At 47.3% G+C, this 21,339-nt stretch overlaps 1 protein-coding gene across 3 annotated transcripts in view; it reads right to left on the bottom strand.

Annotated features, from left to right (window-relative positions):
* TFAP2D (transcription factor AP-2 delta) overlaps positions 1–16,836 on the bottom strand; it is a 53,363-nt gene extending 36,527 nt beyond the window's left edge. The window contains exons 1-3 of one of the 3 annotated variants that reach the window (XM_020790622.3): positions 16,127–16,836; positions 14,451–14,948; positions 10,835–10,895 (exon numbers count right to left, since the gene is read on the bottom strand). In XM_020790622.3, the coding sequence (XP_020646281.1) occupies positions 10,835–10,895; positions 14,451–14,948; positions 16,127–16,165 (598 nt within the window). In that variant the 5' untranslated portion in view covers positions 16,166–16,836. Of the gene's footprint in view, positions 1–10,834; positions 10,896–14,450; positions 14,949–15,388; positions 16,001–16,126 lie in introns of those variants that run through there. The other 2 variants (XM_073004099.2, XM_073004093.2) reach the window with 2 other exon arrangements.
* Between the last annotated feature and the right edge of the window lie 4,503 nt (positions 16,837–21,339).

Below are 21,339 nucleotides of genomic sequence, written 5' to 3'. Positions count from 1 at the left end.
GTAGACTAAATACACTACAGACTAAGTGCTGAATACAAAGAAATATATTTCCACTCATGAAATGGGACTTTTCTAGAGTTCCTACTGCTTTCTGAAAAGTCACCCTGAGGGCTGAGGAATAGTTAGATGAATCATAGGAGAAAGTTGCATTAGGATAATGGAAGGAGTAAGTGGGTCATGACTTTTTGATCTAAAGGCAGAAGACCTTGTGCTGGCAGAATCAGGACCCAATGATGGAGACATTTCAGCTTCCAATCCCTAAATTCTAAAGAACATTACACAGGCACATAGTGGTTTCCCCTCCCTAACAGAATATATCTAACATTTAGTCTGACCCTTACCCAACAAGACAGGCAAGCAGATAGATAACCTTTTTTTTCCTTGATGGAGTGAAGTTAACTTTAAAATACTTAGCAATGTGACATTGATGGTCATTGTATTCCACACACCCAAATAAAGATACTCTTCTAATTACATGTTCTAAATACGTGTTCTAAATGTGCACCGATCAGACTGGTAAACTTAGCATGAGTTTGCATTTACAAGTGGGTTTTCTTCGTATTTCTGCTTTTTGGTACAGTATTTCTACTCAAAAGCAAGACCAATAGTTTTCAGTGAGACTGTGCAAAGGAGGAGAAGGAGGAGGAGGATCCAGTGTGCTGTAGTGAGCAGAATGTTGGGCTTGGACTGAGAAGACTTGGCCATGGAAACTCACTTGGGAGGGCAGTGACAAAACTCACTCTTCAGACAGCTCGTATAACCCTGTTAGTATTGCCATAACTCCCGTGCAATTGATGGACAGGGCAAGAAGAACCATAACCAACCCCCAAAGGGAACTGTGTTGAAATGTTGAAAAAAACCAATATTCCGGAATCACCTTTGACATAATACCAAGAAATACATACTGAGAAGGTTGATGAGAGGTTGCCCACGGGTCCTTGGGAAGAGCGCAGTGACCCTTTTTCTACTGAAGCCCGTATTTAGGGTCGCATGGAAGCTGTGCGCTACAAAAGGTGAAGGAAAAGGCTCCGAATGACTGGGAGAAAGTGTGTGTGTGTGTGGGGAGGCTCTGCCGGACACCGCCCCCAATGGCTTCCCTGCCTCTTTCCTTCGCTACCGCCTCTTCATCTGACCTTGCATAGGACAGCTATACCCAGAAACAGGTAGCAGGGGGGGGGAGAGAGAGAGACTTGCCCCGGCTGCCATCTGTTCAGATCCCAGCCATTGCTAACCACGTTTTCACGTTCCCGAGAGCTCCGGCCAGCCGGAGACCAGCGAGGTGGCCCCACCACAGCACCTTCTTCCGGTGGCTGTTGGGCGAAGAGATGTCTCCTTCCAGCTTATCCTAGTTCCCCCGCCGGTTTCAGGCTCGGATTCCCAGTCCCACCATGTTGGGAAGGAAGACAGGATTCCTCGCACTTGATTCTCCCTGCCTTGCCAGGAGAGAAAGAGGGCGAGACATGGCGGAGGTGTACACAACGAAAAACAGCGAAGAGGAACCTCGTTCTTTACTTTAAAAAAAACAACAACACGCGCCACCCTCTTACACTTGTCTTTATAACGAAGAGAATATTGTAATGAGATTTGCCTTTTTCTTGAGTTTTTCCTTTCTTTCTTTCTTTTTCCTTTGCCCGCCACATCTTTTCCGGGAAAGCGGCTTTCGAAGTGGAAGTCGGCCTTCTTCGCTTCCACTTTCCGCTTTTCAAGAGAGGCCAATGATCAGGCCAGGCCACACGGAAAACGGCGCGCCTCGCTCATGCAACAAACGCCGTCAAAACCAGGCGGTGTGGTCCTGCCGGCGGTCCTCTGAGGGCAGCGCGATACCAGCCATCCTCCTAATACGTGTGCACGTCCTCCTGAGAGCTCTTTTTGCTCTTCTGGAAGCTCTGTTGGAATCAATAGGAAGGATGTCCTTGCTCATAAGGAAAACAGAAGCACTTGAAAGGTGGACCTTTCGCAGGATGTTAGGAATTCCTTGGATCAAGAGAACGAAGGAATACCAAGGCGGGTGCTTAAAGGTCAAGGAATCACGCAACACACAAAATGCGGGGAGCTAGAAGACTTTGACCACGAAGTGAGGAACGGAAAGTGCAGGCTGTTACAGCTGACCATTCAAGACAAAAGAAACGGGAAAGGAAGGGTCGTAAGGAGAAGAACCTGAGGAACTGGGCTGGATGAGGCGGGACCTCACCCTTAACAGGCCCCCCATGCCCAGGGAGAGCTGACTTTCGAGATGTCCAGCTTCGGAAGAGGAAGAAGTCTTGGCACATGGAAAGAAAGGTTGATGAGAGGTTGCCTTCGACCGGATAGGCCCAGCAGAATCTATTCCAGCAGCCTAACAACTTCCTCCAAGCGGGTCTCATCGAGATTGCTTTCACTGGGCGCACATCCAATCTGGAAGCGTAGAACAGGCCAAAGGCCGGGAGGAGCGGAAGGCAAGGAAGGAAGGGCGTCGTCCCCCCCCCCCATGCCCCGCTTTGTGGATCCGCAACTTTCCGCGGCGCGCCAGAGGGAAGGTTCCCCAAGGCCTTGGCTCCACCCACGAGCCCGCTCAACCTGCCACCCCCAAACTTCTGCTTTTTGGGGAGGATCTGGGACGAATCCTTCACCCAGTGAGTTGGGGAGGGGGGGCTGGGCACCACAAGCCGACAGCTCTTTTGCTGGAGGACGGTCGGGAGACGAACCCAGAGTTTATATTTGAACCACTGGTTTCAGCCTCCGCGTTGCACCCCTATACTTCGAAGCGGATCACGCTTGCTTCATCCAAAGGCCTCTTTCCCGCGCAGTTGGCACACTTTTGGGGGAAAAAAATACCTATTCATTAGGTATTTTTCCACGTCCTCTAGAAACTGATGGGTGGAAAACTATAATCCTGCGCATGTGGGCGGGAGAAGGCCTTCCGCTAAACTAGGACGGGACCTTGCTTTTGAGTCAGCTCGGAACTGGGCCGCTGATGCTTGTCGCCGTTGCCCTCGGTGGGACTTCAGCGTGTAGGGTTTTGCCTTGGCCCTTTCCCTTCGAACGGGAGTAAAATGCTCCTATAAATTGGGGGTTTATAGGAGCAACCCCCCATAACTCCTTTGGAGTTAAGTTCCTTTATGGCCTGGGGAAACAAGGCAATCCACGCAACCTAGTCATAGCAGAATACCGGGGGAAACCCCGCCGGGAAGGTGTTTCACTCCCGCACCCCGGATATAAGTCAACAACTGGTCGCCAGGGCCATTTGGAGAGAATCTGGGACGAATCCAGATCCTCCCCACTACGTGGTCAAAGTCTTCTAGCTCCCCGCATTTTGTGTGTTGCGTGATTCCTTGACCTTTAAGCACCCGCCTTGGTATTCCTTCGTTCTCTTGATCCAAGGAATTCCTAACATCCTGCGAAAGGTCCACCTTTCAAATGCTTCTATTTTCCTTATGAGCAAGGACATCCTTCCTATTGATTTCAACAGAGCTTTCGAGGCGGCCAGGGGTTCAGCCGCCTCGAAACAGTTTTGAGTTCCTTCTGTTGGCCTTGCATAGGATCGGAAACAGGCAGTGTCCACACCAGTATTTTGCGCACGGATTTCAACGGAATTGGCTTTTGGAGAAGCAACCATCGAAAGGAGTGGGAATCGGGCTGAAAGTCTCCTAGCCCGTGATGTGGGGCTGGGCTGCCGGAGCAGTTCCTGTGAGAAAACTGGCCCAGGCCGAGACAACTGTTGAGACCCTCGCCTGCTAATCTGGCCGCCAAGCCAAGCGTCCCCCTCCCCCAGCTGGACTATCCGCCAACTCACGCCAGCCGCGCCGAGAGCTGATTACAGCCGCTTCCCTCCTGAACTCGCCCGCCCGCTCTTCCCGTTTCTCTTTCTTCCCCCCCCCCGCCCCCTTTATTGTTGTGACTCCGTTTGAAATTGGCTCGGCTGGAGCTATTAATTAAACAAGCGCATTAAGGCTATTTAATGGGACTCAAATTGCTTCCTGGAAAGAAGAAGAAGAAGAAGAAGAAGAAGAAGAAGAAGAAGAAGAAGAAGAAGAAGAAGAAGAAGAAGAAGAAGAAGAAGAAGAAGAAGAAGAAGAAGAGAATGAGACAGCAGAGTTAATGACAATACATTAAGGGCAAATTATACGTATTATAGGATTATCAAGATCAGATAGGAGCTGAAGAGTGGGAAGGGAACGGGGATGTAAGCATGGCTGACAAGGGAAGAGAGTAGTGCCGGGCCGGCACAGGCCACGAAGACGAGTAGAGCCGCCCGTGATTCGGCCCCCGTTTCTTTCTTGACGAGGCGGAGGGGAGACCAATGACTCTAACCCGTCTGGAGGCGGCAATGGAAACCCATCGGGCTTTTCTTCTGGGTTCCTGCGTGGCCCCCGCGATGCGCTGAATAGGGGAGACACCCGTTCTTCTTTCTTTCTTTCTTTCTTTCTTTCTTTCTTTCTTTCTTTCTTTCTTTCTTTCTTTCTTTCTTTCTTTCTTTCTTTCTTTCTTTCTTTCTTTCTTTCTTTCTTTCTTTCTTTCTTTCCTTCTTTCTTTCTTTCTTTCTTTAGGGACAAAGTCTCAAGGACCCGGGAAACCTGAAAGGGAAGCAGGGGGCGGAAGGTTTTCCAGGTGGATTCCTCTCTGGATGTTTGGAGGGAGAGAAACGCCAAAGGAATACTGGAGACGGATGGACGTAGCTTGGAGGGAGAGGAAGAAGGAGACAGACAGGCAGACAGACAGACAGACAGACAGACAGACACACACACACACACACACACACAGAGAGAGAGAGAGAGAGAGAGAGAGAGAGAGAGAGAGAGAGAGAGAGAGAGAGAGAGAGAGAACAGTGGGGGACACCAGACAGTCGCGGAACAAAGAATACAAGAATAGGCCTGTTAAGAAAAGTCTAAAATATTACAAAATTAACACAAAAACTTTTTTAAAAAATAGAAATTACTTGGATGTGTCTCCGCACATTTCTCATTATGTTTATAGAAAAAGCGAAGAGAGAGGGGGTTGCACTTTCATAAAATGAATCCGAAATGCGCCTAGAGGGTGGAAAACCCCCCAACAAAACCCAGCCTAAGATAAATAATCTGAGGCATATCAGGAAACAGAAATAGGACAGAGAAAGCTGGTTAACAAGCCTCATAGGGAAACGCTCTTGTTAGGAAGGCGTGCCCAGATAGAAACCACCGCAATACATCATGTTTCCCTTCCGTGGGACTTTTAGAACGGGTGGCCTGAAAGTGGTTCAAGCGGAGGGGTACCTCAGCCCAACGTAACGGGTAAAGGGTTCCCCCGCTGGAATCAGGGCCCTCCGCTGACCTCTGAGCTTCCCAATAATCAGACGCAGGATCGGTTCACACTGAACCAAGCCACGAACGAAGCTGTAGGGCTTCCCTTAAACACGAGGACCACGTGATGTGCGGGCGCCCTAAAACAATTCCACCAAAATTAAGCCTTTGTAACAACTGCTTGGAATTGAGAAATTAAACATTAAAAGGTGACTTACTTCAGGGGAGGTTACATAAAATTACTTAAGTAATAGGCGTATAAATATGATCGACGGGATACGTGCTCTCCTGCACCTCCTGTCTTTCCTTGCGCTCTTCTGCCACAAATACTCACGAATTCCCTTTACCTTCTACGTTCTGTTTAGGCGTTTACAGTTAAAATGAACGAAGCCTTTCTGGTTCCTCTCCCATCTGGATTCCCTTCCCAGTTCTCTGTTCTGTACACCCAGTGCGAACAGAGTCTTTCGTTACACGGCATATGCCTCCTGGTAATATTCTGCCAGAACGTACGATATACACAACACTTGGAGTTTCCCTTTTAAAAATAAAATTAAACTAAAATTCAATGTTTGGTCTTCGATGCCCCCCTCCCTTACCCGGAGCCACACTCCACCCCGTATTTAAAAACTCTCTTTCCTTTCCACACACCCCCCCCCGCTTCGCATCCAATGAATGAGTCATTAGACCGCAGTTTCATCATTAAGTACCTCAAATTAAAATTTCAGATCAAAGGCCCACGATCAAACCCCGGAATGCGAGTGATAGGCAGCGCCTTAAGTAAACACATAAAAGGCAGGAGGCAGAGAAGAGGGACCTCTATCGTGTGATTTTATTGGATAAGCCGCTTTTTGGCGACTGATGCTGAAGCTTTTAAGAGCTTCTTTATTTTTTTATATTTTTTTATTTTTATTTTTTAATCAAATAAGATCTGACAATGTTCCTAGCTCTGCATTAATGCTTCAGCCTTCTCATGTCAGTCACCTCTAAGCGATTTGACAAACTCAAGATCTCTTAAAACGGGAAGAGTTCAGATCATATTAATTCCCCAAAAATGTTTTGATTCAAAGTAGTTTGTATTTTACGTTGCCAAGGGCAATCGAGAAAGAGAGATTGCCGATAGCCTGGGCCCCCTTTTTCTCTTCCTGGCCCAGAGGCGATAGCAGTATTTAAGCTTCTGAAATTAGCCTGGGGCAGAGAAAGATGGATGATCACAAAGCGAAACAAGAGCCGGGTGCCTTTTTTTTTTTTTTTTTGCCTTTTTTGGAGTTTGCCATTTCATACAACGACACAGGAGGGCTAAGTGTCACTATGTTGTCTTTCTCTTTTCTTTTTTCTAAAAATAAAAAAAAAATAGATAGGACGTTACTGATCAATTATTGGCCTGAAAGCATTACAGGCTTTCAGCAAACAGAAAAAGACAAGATCTAACAAAACAGAACATAGTAATAATCAAGCAGGTTCTAGACTGATAATTAAGGACAAGTTCTTAAAATAGAAGAGTCGTGCCTTAAAAAATGAAGAAGAACGAGGAGGAGAAGGAAAGAGGAGACAGCTGGGGGTGGGGCGATGGAGGGGGCAGAAAGAGAGGAAAGATGCTTCTTCTCCAACCCACCCACCCCCTCCCTCGCTTTGCCGTCGTTTTAAAATCGCAGGCGACTCTTGTAAATAGAAAGTTCCTATCTTCGCCAGAGATTTCTTTTGAAAGGGCGAATCTGAATATTCAACTTTTAAGGCAAAGTTGCACTCGTCTGTATGTACAACATTAATATGATCTCTGCAGAATTTGGGCCCTCGGAAAGATTACCATATCAAAGCGGGCGCCTGAGGCGAGAGAAGCTATCGATACGCTCGCAGTAGGTAAAGTAAAGATTATTGGTTGTGATGGTGCGAGGAGCGAAGCTCGGGGCGAAATCCTGCACACCATTAACTGGAAGTGATAGCAGTGGGAGCTCGGCCACGGAATCCGTGGCAAATATTGGCTCTGGCTGGTAATTAGCTCGCCCAGCACCTCAGCCCTGCTGCCCTGACCCCTTTCACACAGGCGCGCACGCGCGCGCACACACTCGCCAACCCTCACGCGCGCACAAACTCAGGAAAGGGAAAAGGCCATTCTTCCCCAAGTCTCATTAAAAAGCGCCCAGGCACCAAATCAAGGAGCCAGCGAAGAAGGTCTCAGCTGGAACATGCGAGAAGGTGGAGGGCAAGAAAGGGCCTGCTTCTTGGGGGCAGAAGCCGGTGTGGGCTGAGAGTTTTCTGCTGCCCAAGAGGAGCTCCTGTGTTTTTCTAGAACAACCTTGCTTTGCTCAGGAAAAGGGACAGGACGGGCTACTTTTAGAACAGCGAGGATTTGCAACTTCTGTCATTTCCTGTCTGTCCTGTTCTAGGTAGAGATCCTTCACTCCTGGTTAGTTTTGTATTTCTTTACTCCTGCTCAGTTTCTGACACCAATTTCCCTCTTTCCTCTCCTTTTCTCAAGGCTCAGGACTTAGGGATCCTTCCTCTTTTTTTTTCCTAGTTCCCTCCCTAAGCAATGTCCCTTTCTACTCCTTCCTTTTCTGTTCCTTCATATATCTTTTCGTATTCCTTTTAGACATCCCATTCCTCCGCCTTTCCTCCCTTCTTTTGAGCTCCACTCGGACCTCCGTCCAAGGCACGAGATCCCGAGGAGACGGTCTTTGTCTTGAGGCAGTGCTGGAGGGTTCGTGAGGTGGTTAGGAGGAAAGGAGCCCTGGCTGACACGTAGGGAAGGCTCTTTAGCTCTTTTAAGTACGTGGTGGTTGGATTACAGTTAACGCCCTTTAAAAAAATCGGACAAAATATTTATCATGTGCTCGGAGTATACATTCGCAAGGTATAGGTTTGTCTTTGATATATCTGCCTTATTCCATTAAGAGATGGATGGCTTCCCCTACAAGAGCCGCGCTGCTCTCAAGATTAGTCGAGAAACAGCCTTACATTTTCGATGCTGGATCTCTTTTACCGTCAATCTTTAAATCCTCGAATAATTCGATGAGCTTTTGAAAAGAAGAAGAAGAAGAAGAAGAAGAAGAAGAAGAAGAAGAAGAAGAAGAAGAAGAAGAAGAAGAAGAAGAAGAAGAAGAAGAAGAAGAAGGGGGGGCGGGGAGGGGGGAGAGCAGTCTTTCAGTCCTGCCACCAGTTGTTCGGGTAATTGGAAGCTCCTTATCAGGAAAGAGCTTGGAGAGAAATTGTATCAACTAGATGGGAAGGACTCGATAAAAGAGCGGGGAAGAGATTACAGTCCAGTCAAGCAGTACAGAGACAACCTCCCCACTGATGGGAAGTCAGCCTTTCCCTTTCTCTCCAGTAACGATCCAGCCCCCAAACCCAAAGCCCTTGTTTATTATTAATACAGTACCAACCGAATTCCTAGGAACCAAAACTATCGCACACACTCGGTGGTGGGGAAGAGGGGAATTATTTGAATCGAATGAGTACCCGCAACGTACGTGGGCTTATTCCAGAGAAATGGTGTCACGTTTCCAGCTTGAAATCAAAACTATTTTCTTGTATTCTCCGCCACCCCTTAGCCCATGTCGTTTCACATGCCGTGTTGCTCCTCTGTCTATCCAAGCCACAGCAGCACTACCGATATGCGTGGAAGTATCCCGAACAAACAAAACACAAAGCAAAAATAAAAACAAACCAAACAAACTAGAAAGCCACGATTGTATAAATGGTGAGCAGAACAAAGGGTTTGCCATTAAGGAGAACGGGGAAGTTTCGGATTAGATTGCTATCCCCTTTCACAATGCCGGGTTCCACTAACCTACAACACGGGTAACGTAACGCAAAAGATGGCCCATTCGTTTATTCCCAAGGCAGCCCCATGACTTTCCACGACCCTTGCTTTCGCGAAGGACAGCGGCCGAAAGAGACATGATAAACCCCAATTCTCGGCTTTGAGAATAGAGCTGTCCTGAGCCACCTGAAGGCGCTCAGCGGGATCACATCACTGCCGCCGGAGGAAACAAACCGGCAAGGAGCTGTCCATTCAGAACCACATGTAATAATACGTCCTCCGGAACTCGCGATATCTATGGCAGGTCCGCCGACGGACTGGTGTGATATGACAATGTTTTACTGCGGGCAGGTTTGTCATGGCATGTCACAATCCTTTTCTTCCAGAGTTTCACGGTACTAATGATTTGTTACGGATTGGCTTTTATTTCAGCAATGCAGTACTAGACGGAAATAAATGTCTCCCTTGTCAATGTTGGCTTCTGCTTCTCGGAAATATAACTAAGAATCAATGTTATTAACATTATCTCAGCGAGAAAAGGAAACAAGTTATAGTCGAAATTAGTCTCGGCCTCTACCCATGGCCCCAAACAGCTAGAAAGCACTTGAGGATAAAGACCCGTATACTTCCAGTTACTTCATATTAAACCTCTTTACTCAGATGGAAAGGACATTATTTTCAACCAAATTACGCCCCCCCCCAAGTTATTGATGTTATGTGTCTATAGGATTGTGCCAGGGTCTTTCCAATAAAAAACCCGGGTTTTTTTGTGCCAGGATCTTTCCAATAAAAAATGCCGTTTTTTTGTTTTTGTTACTTGAATTAAGCCATATCCTCTCTCAGTATCCAGCATTTACACAGTGCTAAGCATAAGCCTAGCACAAATTCTACCACAGATTTATGGAAGTCTGTCATGGCTAATATTGGTGATATGTGGGAGAAAAACTAGGTCTGGAAATCTGAATATGCTTCCCCACTTCTCCAAACACAGCTCACCATCAGATGAAAAATTAGAATAACGTTCTGTTCTCTGACATTTTTATTAAGCTGCCCTTATTAACCAGCCTGGCAAGGTAATGCAGGAGTGACCTAGAGCATAGCTGGCCTTCATCTCTGCAGTCCAAAAAGAGTACTGATTCACACCAGGACGCCAGCTAACCCTCTCCCTGCTCCCTCCCTGATTCATCTCAATATATGTGAGATCAGAATGGCATGTTTATGGCTGCTCCTTTAGTCCCCCACGCCGTAATTCTAGCTTCTCTAATACACCCTTAGACAGTTACTGTTTATTTTTATTTGTTTCCAGAAGCCAACTTTGAAAAACACTTTTTGCAAACTGTCACTGAACATGTTTTTAGCTTTTCAATAAAATTATTTCTGTGAGAAAGGGAACTGAAAAGTTTTTGAAATATTTACAAACAGTAGAACCAGGAATGCAAACAAGGGAAGAATATTGAAAGATCACCACAAATTGAAAACTAGAGTTGTCTTTCATTTTTTGAACACTACATGTATTTTTTTTTCTCAGTGAATAAAGACTGGCCTACAACTGCCTCAACAGGCATTGGTCATTTAAATGCTCCTTTTTCTGGAATCGGTGCTTGTGCTTTTTTGCAGCATTCTCCTGGGTTGTGCGGAGAGGCGGAGGGAGAATTTTAGGAATACAAAAGAAAGCCAGCACTCTGTTCCTTACACAGGTATTTTCCCTAGGATTTGAGACTCATCAGTTAACACAGAATAAATGTTTCCTAACTGATGGGCAAAATTCATATCCACTGGTAAAATAAGGAAGAAAACCATGGGTTGCAAACTGGCTTACCTCTCCTTATCACCCCACCTTGGCCGTTCAACACGAGCCCACACTGGGCCTCCACTGAGCCCTTGAAGGAAGAAAATAAAAGAAAATCAGATACAGAGATCCATGCAGGGGATTAAAGGGCACAAGATACTCCCTTGAAATGGGAACGGAAACAAACACCTCTCTCACCAAACTGCTAAAAAGAGTTTGTACATTTCAGAACCCAAAAAAAAGCCTTTTCAAGAAAAACAACCCCTTTCTAGACTTAGAATCATCTTCTCTTGTGGGTGCTTGATTGTCAGGCAGACAAAGAGGGAGGGAGTCAGCAGGGACAAACCAAACAGCAGCAACCACAGGAAGAAAAGGAAAACTGTAAAAATCCCCAAGGGCTATTTGGTGGTGGGAGGGGAGGGAATAATAATAATAATAATAATAATAATAATAATAATAATAATAATAATAATAATAATAATAATAATAATAATAATAATAATAATAATAATAATAATAATAATAATAATAATAATAATCTGACATGCAGGTGAGTTTAGTTGTGAAGCATATGGATCCCTTTACTCAAGAGAAAGTCTAAATGGGCCATGTAGGCGTAGCGCCAGTGTGCCGCAGAATTTGCAAGCTTTTTTAGAAATAGAGAAGATAATCATCCCTAGGAAGCCACTCCTGGAGATGGGAGTTAGCAAGAGAGCAGCGTGGACCAACACAACGGGGGAGGGGTTCTCCCTGGAACCGTTCAGCGATGCCGCTGCGGGCGGAAAACGCTACAATGACGGCTGTCGATTTCAGCCGGAGGTTGCAACGCCTCCCTCCCTCCCTCGCCAGCGCCAGGCAAAAACTTTCCTTGACCGAGTGGCAACCTGATCTCCACTTTCGAAAGAAGCTGGCCAAAGAAGGGGTCTCTCGCGGCCGAAAGAGTTTTTTCCCCTCCTGTGTGTGCGCATTTTCCCCTCCAACACCCCCACTCCGAGATCCCTTTGTCCAGTGGAAATGTGTTAAGAGACGCACTTTCCTTTACAAACAAACGAGGTATTGGACATAAAAGAGGCCTTTAAGGGGGTTAACCTACTCAACAGCCCGTGAAGAGTTAAGTACATGCGGAGAAAGAGTCGGCGCATAATAATAATATTAAAAAGAAAACAATCTTTACAGTCCCCACCCCCCAACCCCATACACACATTCGCCATATTGATGCTGGTCTAGAAATCCCTTTTCCAGGGTTTCCTTTGAGTTTTAAGTGTTCTGCCTTAAAGTGATTATGAAATCAATATGGACAGAAACTGGGCGACTGTGCATAAATTAAAGCGGTGATGGGAAAAGGTGTGACAGTTTCCTTTGTTGCCCATGGAAAATCTTTTTAGGGGACTCAAAGATGCCCTCTCCGGCTCCAAGACTCCTTACATCTGTTAGACTGACTTAAACAGCCTTCCAAACTATTGGACTTTCACTTAACATTCTGAGCAGGAGAAAGTATATTTACATTTGTTGCATCAGAAATGAGGCATATGTTGATGAAGAAAGTGGAGCGGGGGCGAAGGGAGAGGCGAAGGGGGCGGAAAAAGAAACAGAAACTGGAAGACTTGTGTGTGTGCATTTACAAACGAGATTTAAAAATTCTAAGTTAAGAAAAATTAAGCAAATCGAGGAAAATTCACTGTAGCCAATCCCCAGCCTCCCTTTTTCTATATCTCACAATTTAGCTTTAAACAGAAGAAAGCATGAAAGAAAGGGATGAAGGTTGTACCAGCCTTCCAAAGAAAACTAAATGTAGATCATGATCACAACGCATACATCCCGAATAACCGAAAATTGTGGAAATAATTTGTTATTTTTTATGTCTGCGGTTGTTTTACTGCTCACCCGAAATGCAAACATAAAGAAGGAAAGTGGATCCTATTTTCCTCCCTCTTTAAATAAAACCAACGTGGTTTTATTAATAGCTATGAGATAAGAAAGAAAGAAAGAAAGAAAGAAAGAAAGAAAGAAAGAAAGAAAGAAAGAAAGAAAGAAAGAAAGAAAGAAAGAAAGAAAGAAAGAAAGAAAGAAAGAAAGAAAGAACCTGCCCTCTAGGTCTTGGCGATGGGGAAAAGGGGGGGCGAGTGGGAAACACGTCGTTTGGTCGGATGACATTGCATAAGTGACCAGCTGAATGGCACTAAGTCGAAAATTGGATAAACTATGGTGCCTTTTTGCACAGGATTTAGTCATTGTGTGCTGCCTTGCAAACGTCTCTAATCCCTCCTTTTGAAAAAAAAACAAGGCTTTGTGTTTGCCATAGGGGGAAAAATGTACAGCTAAAAAAAGGGAGAGAAAATCAGCAACAGACGTGGCTATTAAAAAAAGCGGGGGAAGTAAATAGGTCTTAGTGAAGCTCATGAGTGAATAGAAAGATTTGAGCGAAGGACTGGTGAGAGGGAACATAAGGGGAAGCCTTGCTGAAAATGGAAAGGGTGGCGAGAGACAGAAGCGTGGAAAATTATTGAGTGGATTTCAATGCAGGAAGTCAGGTTTAAGGGAGCTGTTTTCCATGGCCCCAAATTATTTTATTGTTGTGTAGATCCCACATGCACGTGAGGGGGCCTTTCCTTTGGCCAACGGACACACACACACACACACACACACACACACATACAGACACACTCACACACTTTTCTTCAGACTAAGGGAGTTGACACGCATCTTTCCCCTAATAAGACCCCCCCCCCCTTTTTTAAAAAAAGCTCTGAATGTTGATTTTTGGGGAGGGAAATAAGGACAAGAAACCAGCTTGAAAATTTCGGGATTATGGCGAAACCTATTTCGATGTATCTGACGGGAGAAATTTCTCAGACCCCCTAGTGGGATTTCTTGTTTATTTGTTTTTGTTTTTATTTTACTGTCGTATTGAAACTAGAAACCCCTTGTGAAAAGCACAACCAGCATAGCATCTCCCCTTGTCGATAAGAAGATAAAATAACCAAGAAATGTGTGCTCGACTTTTAAAAAAGCAGAAAAAGTGTCAGGGCCGAAATTAAACGATTGCGTGCGTAGGGACAGGGAGAGAGGAAGTAGGGAAGATAGAAAGCCAGAAACCGAAGGTCTGTTGAAATGAAGCGCACCGTCGGGGAGAATAAAACGGGTATAACTGGCAAGGATGGAGCTTTAGAGATCTTTTCACATCACACCCACTGTAGGTCCATCACCCCTTTGCCCAGCCGGTGTTAACGCTCGCACTAGGGTGGGACCAACAGGCTGGGCAGCGGGTTGACCGATACTTTTTACTCTGTCTCTGTGCTCGAGGGACAGAGAAGAGAGAGGTTCCTGCCTCTGAGGCTTCCGATGGAAGTTTTGCAGAGAAGCAGGGAGATGAGCGAGGTCTGACTCGTCTTTAGGAAGGAAGCTACCTTTCTCCCTGGCCTAAGGCTCCCACCACCCCAGCCCATAGGCCCGTAGGAGAAGGGTTTCATCCGTCCACACCAAGACCATCCTGGAGAAGGGAGGAGGTCGGAGCGCTTCCTTGAGGCAGGCGGGAGCTGGAAGAGGGTGGCCCCGGGCCCCTCGGGTACAGGAGCGGAGAGGTGGTGGAGGTTGGGAGCGATCTCTCTCTCTCTCCCTCCCTCTCTCCCCCCCCCTCTCTGGTTACCTGCAAATCGTCCGCTCCCGAGGCGGCCAGCCCAAGGCTTGGTCCGGGCAGAAGTCTCTGATCCGGATGCATCCCATATTGGGAGCCATGGCTCATCAGGGACAGGTCGTGGCGCCGGTAGGCGTCGAGGCAGCCCAGCTCCCTCCTCTGCTCGTCCAGGCAGGAGGACTTGAGGGCCCGGGCGTTGTGCAGGTTGATGAAGTCGCTGGGCTCGCCATGGTGGATCTGCTGGTAGTACTGCTGCGAGTGGTGGAGCGAATTCAAGGAGTAGGCGTCCGGGTTGACGGCCGGGTGGCTGTGCTGGAACTCGTAGTGGAAGGACTGGTGATGCAGGGGGGTGTACTGGTGGTTGGTGGAGAAGTAGGGGGAGGCGAACTCAGTGCCGGTGGTGGAGTAAGTGAGGGGCGACGAGGAAGAATAGGCGACGGTGGAGTTGGCCACGGACTCCAGGCATCCCAGCTGCATCAAACGGTAGCTGTTTGATCCATCGTGACGTATCTGAAAGGGAGAAGGGAGAAGGTAACCCCAGGACTGCCGGTGGGTCATCGAGAGAAGGAGGCCGCCTCGCGAGCGAGCGAGCGCCCAGTCCCGCCTAGCTCGCCTCTCCACCCCCGTCCCCGACCCACAAGGCTCCCCTACTCTTCGGACTCGCCGGCCAGTCTTCCCCGTACACCTGGGGTTGGTGCCATGCAGGTCTGTGCTGGTAGCGGGGGAAGGGAAAGAAAGGAAGAAAGGAAGGAAGGAAGGAAGGGAGGGAGGAAGAAAGAAAGAAAGAAAGAAAGAAAGAAAGAAAGAAAGAAAGAAAGAAAGAAAGAAAGAAAGAAAGAAAGAAAGAAAGAAAGAAAGAAAGAAAGAAAGAAAGAAAGAAAGAAAGAAAGAAAGAAAGAGATACGGGGCGCGCGGGGGGGGGGGGGTAGAGGCGGGGAGAGAAACCCTACAAATGAAAGCGAGTAATCCACACAATCTGGAAATAAACCTGCTACTTCAGTCTGATCGCTGTCGGGCTGTTTGTCGCGGAAGCACCCGAAGTCACTCAACACAAGCGCGGTTAAACTCCATATTGGTAGTAAAGGCAGAAGGGCTGGTCCCATCCTGCTCCTCCTCCTCCTCCTCGGAACCTAAAAACTCCGCTGCTCTCTTTCGGCCACAGGCTCGGCGTCTCTCGGCGGCGTGTCTTTGGGCTCCCTACACGCCTCGAACCCTCCTCGGGAAAAGCGCTCGGTTCAACAATGAGTGGGAGTCGAGAGTAGCTTGGCCCCCAGATCCCCATCGTTCGCTCGCTCTTTCCCTATTATTAGTAATATTCGCCCCCTTCCATTTCATGATATTATTCGGGCGATTAGCCTGTTTCCGTTCCGGCCGCCGTTTGAATGCGGCTGTGGGTTCGCCTCTTTCCCGGCGACAGATGTCATAACGAATTTTCGCCTTTTACTTCTGGAGGTTCTCTCTCTGAAGCCGGATTATAATTAAATGTAACGGTCCAATGTGGATTAACAAAAATTGGAAACAACCACACAGAGAAACACTCGACCATACACATACCCTTTCTCTCTCTCTCTCTCTCTCTCTCGAACACACATACATACACACACACAAGCACACACACGCATAAGCACACACACACACACACACAGAGGCACACACACAGGCACACACACACACACACACAAAAATACCTCCGCATCGTGGACGAGTCCTGGAAAGGTAGTTGACATTTTGGGTTCTCCGAAAGAGGCTCAGGATTAAATTCCGTCTCCAAATTTAAAAGGAAATAAAAGAACCAACCCGAACATCAAACCGACAATAATTTTTAAAAATAATAAAAAAGTAGTCGTTTCCCGGTTTCCCTCAAATGTGAAAAAATATATACATATATAGGAACGGAGAATGTTTCTGTCTAAACCCAAAGGAAGGCTCGGCAGTATGTCGATACAGATCTCCAGCTTTTTTCCACCGTACAGCCTTTTAAAAACCTGTAGGAACAATTTTTCCCTCTGCACAAAAGCAGCTCCCCGGATCAGATTTTGTACTTGCTGGGTATTTCTTTGGCTGATGTCGTAGGTCCCTTGGTAATATAGAAGTTTTGAAAATTAAGCATCAGCACTGAGAACTGGGAGGACAATAGATAGAGCAGCTTCATCCCAGGAGACAAGGAATAAATATTGTATCTTCGCCTAATAAGGAACTGCAGGTTCTTTCAACGTTTTTATACATTTTCCCCTTCACTCTTTTAGAAAGCTTTTTTTCCCCCTTGCTCGCCCTAATGTGGAACCTGATCTCTTCGAAAGGGGCCTTTTTTAAACACAGATTATTGGGGAGAACTAGATCTAAGGCACAATACAATCTAGATTAATTGCAACTCTCCTTTTCAATAGGTAAGTTTTCCCTCTTTTTTTCTGACGTTAATTTTTTTGTGGGGGGGGGATTGTTTCCCAGAACTGACCAAAACAGAGGGCTTGGGCTGTGTAGGTGGCTGGATTCCCTCTTCAGAATTACACCAACTCTTTAGATTTCTTCAAAATAACGCAATAAAAATTAAGTGCTGACTCACGGATTAACCTTTTATTAAGGGGCAACCTGGATGAAATCACCGGGGGTTTTAAAAGAGCATTTCAAAGAAATAATTTATATGAGACTTACAACGTCTCTGAAATGCTTTGGATATTGTACTCAGACTTGGCGACAGGATATGGCGAGTACACCCACACGCATAGGCACACGCTGATGATGAGTATATAGCAAATAAAACTGAACGTTGGTAATATGTAAGAGTGAAAGTGAGAAATTCTTTAACGGTTTCCCCATCCCATTGCGACAGTCTATCGGCAGGGCCATTTATTTCGATTTATTTTGTCCGACGCATGGACTCGTTTCAGGTGGGACCATCCCGGGGTTTCGTCTCCGAGCGCGGATCGGTGCTGAAAGGGGGAGAGACTGGGAGCCCCGTTGCCGGCCTGGCGCTCTCGGGGGGCAAGGGGATGCTCCGGTTCCGGCACGGTTGCCCCCCGTGAAGCCTCGGAAGGAAGGCTGGCCGCCAAACGGCGTTGCCATTGCCGCCGCCGGCGGTTCTCGGGTCTGGGCGGATGGCGAGCGGGGAACCACAAGGCTGGCCGAGCCAGAAGCGGGTGGAACTCGCTTTTAATTGCCATTTAATTCGGCCGGCTTTTCAGCGTTTCAAGCGCGAAGGTGTCTTAATCACAAGCCGCGGGCGAGCAGCCGTGTGGGCGCTTTTCGAAGTCCAGGTTTTGGGGGGGGGGTGAATGGGGTAGGGTGGGGTGGGGTGGACTCGTACCCGCTCATGCAGGCTAACCGGCGCTGTCATTCAACGCGCTTGTCTTTATACAAACGGACAAAGGCACACGACTCGAATCGAGATGCATTGTCTGAAAGGGAAAAGGGTGATTATCCAAGGCGGGCAGAGGGCATTTCTAAAACTCCTTCACGGCCAGGAAGGCAGGGGGCAAAAAAAAAAAAAAGGGGGGTGCAATCAAGAAACGGAGCCTTACATTCTCCAGCAGGCAAGACCGTTAACTATGGAACAGTCATTGGCCAGCAAACCGGTGGTGCCGGTTGCCTGCGAGCGCTGAGGAGCCGGGCGCTGGTGGACCTCGACCCCCCTTTCCGAGCTCCTCCGGCCCTCCCCCAGCGGAGGCACCTTCAGAAATTCACAGTGACACCGCTCGCATCCACCTCCTCTTTTAAAGCTCCGACTCGCCCACCAGACGGGAAGAGCCACCCGTCTCTGTGAATAATCAGGACGCGGATGCGCCACGCCCTTGGCGCCTGCGAGCACGCTATTGTAGCGCCTCAGGAGGACCTTATTTTGGCCGATGCCCCCCCTTCCCCGCCCCTTTGGAGTGGCCTTCTCCTTGGCCGGGGCACCTCGTGCCCGCCTGGGAAGCCGGAAAGTTTAAAAACGAAAGGAAACAAGACGTGTCGACGGTCCCAAAGAAGGCAACCGTCGCTGAACTCCAAGCCACGGGAAAGCCGATCCGCAATCCAGGCGAATATAAACGCTGTTAGTTCAGGGCAGCGACTCGGTTCTAAATGCCCTTTTGTTTTCTCAAATAAAGCGCTTCTACATATAGCTCTAGAACACCTTCCAGGGTGAGTTTTCCCCTCCCTCCACCGGAAAATAGATCCCACTGATTTCAACGGAGTAGATGATCGCAGCTTTGAACCCAGTTTCTTAAAAATGTAGGTTTCAAGTGAAGTCGGCTTTTCAAAATCAGGCAAACGCCTGCGCAAAATTTGCTTTGTTCAAGTGCGGCTCTTATTGATAACGAACTCGGCATACTTAGATGTGGAGTAAGTGTATGAAGGATGAGAGTGTGAAGAATTAAGAGCCATCGAAATCATGTATTAATCAGGGGCGGAAAAGGCTGAACTTCAGCCCAGCTGCAGCCCGAGTGAGTCAACGTCCCGGGACGAATCTCGACGGGCCGTTTCTTCTGCCCGTCTGGTGCAGGGTGGCTTTTCACATTCGTTTCGCTCAGGTTCGAGACAGTTGTTGGGGAAGGGAAACGGGGAAAAGGCCTGCTGTCCTTTCCCGGCCTGTTAAAATAAAAGGCCCAAAGGAGAGGACGTGTGCGAGATTTTACTCTTCCTTTCCCCATTTTAGTCTGTTCTGCTGTTTTCACTTCTCTACAACCCGAAAGGCAAGCGCTGTGGAAGCAACTTCCTCGCCCAAAACGCCGACTTCTCCAGAGGGGCATTTAACTCTTGCCTTCCCGCAGCGGAGACTGGCCAGCCACCAGCCCCGTCCCTCCCCCTCCACTTCCGTTGAATAAGAACAGGATGGCAAACCATGGTCCGAAACAACCACGGGAATCGTTGCTGTCTGAACTCTGGGCTTTTGCTAGTTAGGGACAGGTGACGGACTCCGGTCCGTATCCGATTGTATCTCTCTCCCATCCCCCGCCCAGATCATCTCTGGTCATCTTAAAAAGTATGATCCTCGCCCCTCCAATTCCAAATTCGGCAAAGTTGGTCAAATCCGTGGAACAATTTATTCGATTGCTCCCCAAAATCAGTACTGCCAAAGTTTTAAGGCAGCGGAGGGGCTTGCTTTCCTTTAGGACTATCCCACCCGTGACTTTGTGACTACAGAGGGAGACCTCAATGACTGGCATTCAGTAAAAGTGCGGCTATTTCAAATTTCCACGGCTCCTTATGTTGACATGTTCCTTTTGTCTTCGTTTGGCCCCAAAGCCAGAGAGGAATCCAAGGGAAACTCGGGGAAACCGTCCTGGACTTGGCGAGAGAAGACTCCCTTCTTTCCTCCGTCGCTCTCCTGATGTTTTGAGAACCAAAGTAAAAATGGAGCGAGTGGCTTTTACGTGTCACGGCAATGTCAGCCCTGGGGGGGGGGGGGCACAGGAAGGCAAAAAGGTCTTGTTACCTGAAAGAAACCTAGACCAGTCCCTCCCTCCCTTCCTTGGCATTGCCTAGAGGATCACTTTGTTTAATGTACCAAAAACTCTTGGGGAACTACAAAAATAAGGTGAATGGGAAAGAGTGGAAGGAGAATGGGAAAGCCTGCATGGCAGGAGGGGCTTTCTTCTGCACAAATGGGCCAAGTCAAAGCTATCCCTTCACAGAACCATAACAATATTTCTGCAATGACCCTCCATGAGCTTGGGACAGGGGGAAGCTTTCTTGTGCTTCTCCCTGATTGCTTTGCTCCAGATGAGAGATTTGTGTAGCTTGAAATTTCGGGGGGGGGGTGAGGCTCTGGGGAGAGACCTCAATTTCTTTACTTCCTTGAAATCGATATTGTCCTTTTGTTCAATGAGCTAAGGACTGAGTACTTGACTCTCTTCTTCACAACAATCCTGTGAAGAGGTCAGCCTGAGGCAGTGATGATGATCCCAAGATCACCTAGTGAGGGACCTTCACAGTTCATTCAGTGAATACTTGAACCTGGATTTCCTAGGTCACTGCCACACCTCATTATCCTGCCCCAAGAGTGCTCCTTCCAATACTTTACAGGGGGGGGGCACAAGTGTGGACCCACATCCCCCTCACCTACAGCACCATCTATTACCAATTTCCTTAGAGAAACAAGGTCTGTCTGTACGCTATCCAGTTCTTAAGGAAAAGAACAAGAGTTTTCAAAGCAATTTGATACCATCCATGTTGATGATACTGTCTTAGCTATCCTTGACAGGTGGTGGCAACCTCTTCGCCAAGGAAAAAGGAATATGGTGCTGATGGGGGAAAAGTCTTGTACAATACAGTGTAAGGGTCTTCTGATTTGAACCAGGTGGCTTCCTCCAGTTGAGGCAGGAGAAGCAGATCATTTCTTCCAGTTTCTACCTATAACTTCTACCTAACAGCAGGCAGTGCCATTACCTTATACATTCCTTTGGAATGGGTATATTTGGTGTCCATTCCCACTACAAATATCCATAGTTCTTAGTACAGGAAGGAATCAGCATCCCTCTTCAGCTGCCTGATTTCATTTGTTATCATCATGCAGAAGGTCCATGCTATGGCTGCCTCAGAGATCCAGCAATATCATATGGCTCCTTTGTGATCGGATTAGGCACAGCAGGATGGAATAACCTCATGAGGAAGCATTCATTCCTTTGAATATACTGCCAATGGTGCTAAATCAGTGATTGCCCATTTACACATGCAAATGTAATTTATCACCCCGTGAAAATATCTTGCCTTAAAAGGGGAAAAAAACACATATGTGGGAAATGTCCAGGTATTTATTTGACTCTATATTTCATATGTGAAGGATCACCAGTAGTGGCACTTCATATGACAATAGATAGACTTACAAATGTTGGAAGTGCATTTGTGTACACTGATAGTGCATATGGAACAAATTCATCTTGTATGAAACACAGAGCACCAGAGGCAACATAGTAGTCAGAAA

The sequence above is a fragment of the Pogona vitticeps genome, chromosome 1 (assembly GCF_051106095.1).
Source record: "Pogona vitticeps strain Pit_001003342236 chromosome 1, PviZW2.1, whole genome shotgun sequence".
Taxonomy (NCBI): Eukaryota; Metazoa; Chordata; class Lepidosauria; order Squamata; family Agamidae; genus Pogona; species Pogona vitticeps.
The sequence above is the reverse complement of the archived record's forward strand: the minus strand, read 5'-3'. Positions and strand labels throughout refer to the sequence as shown.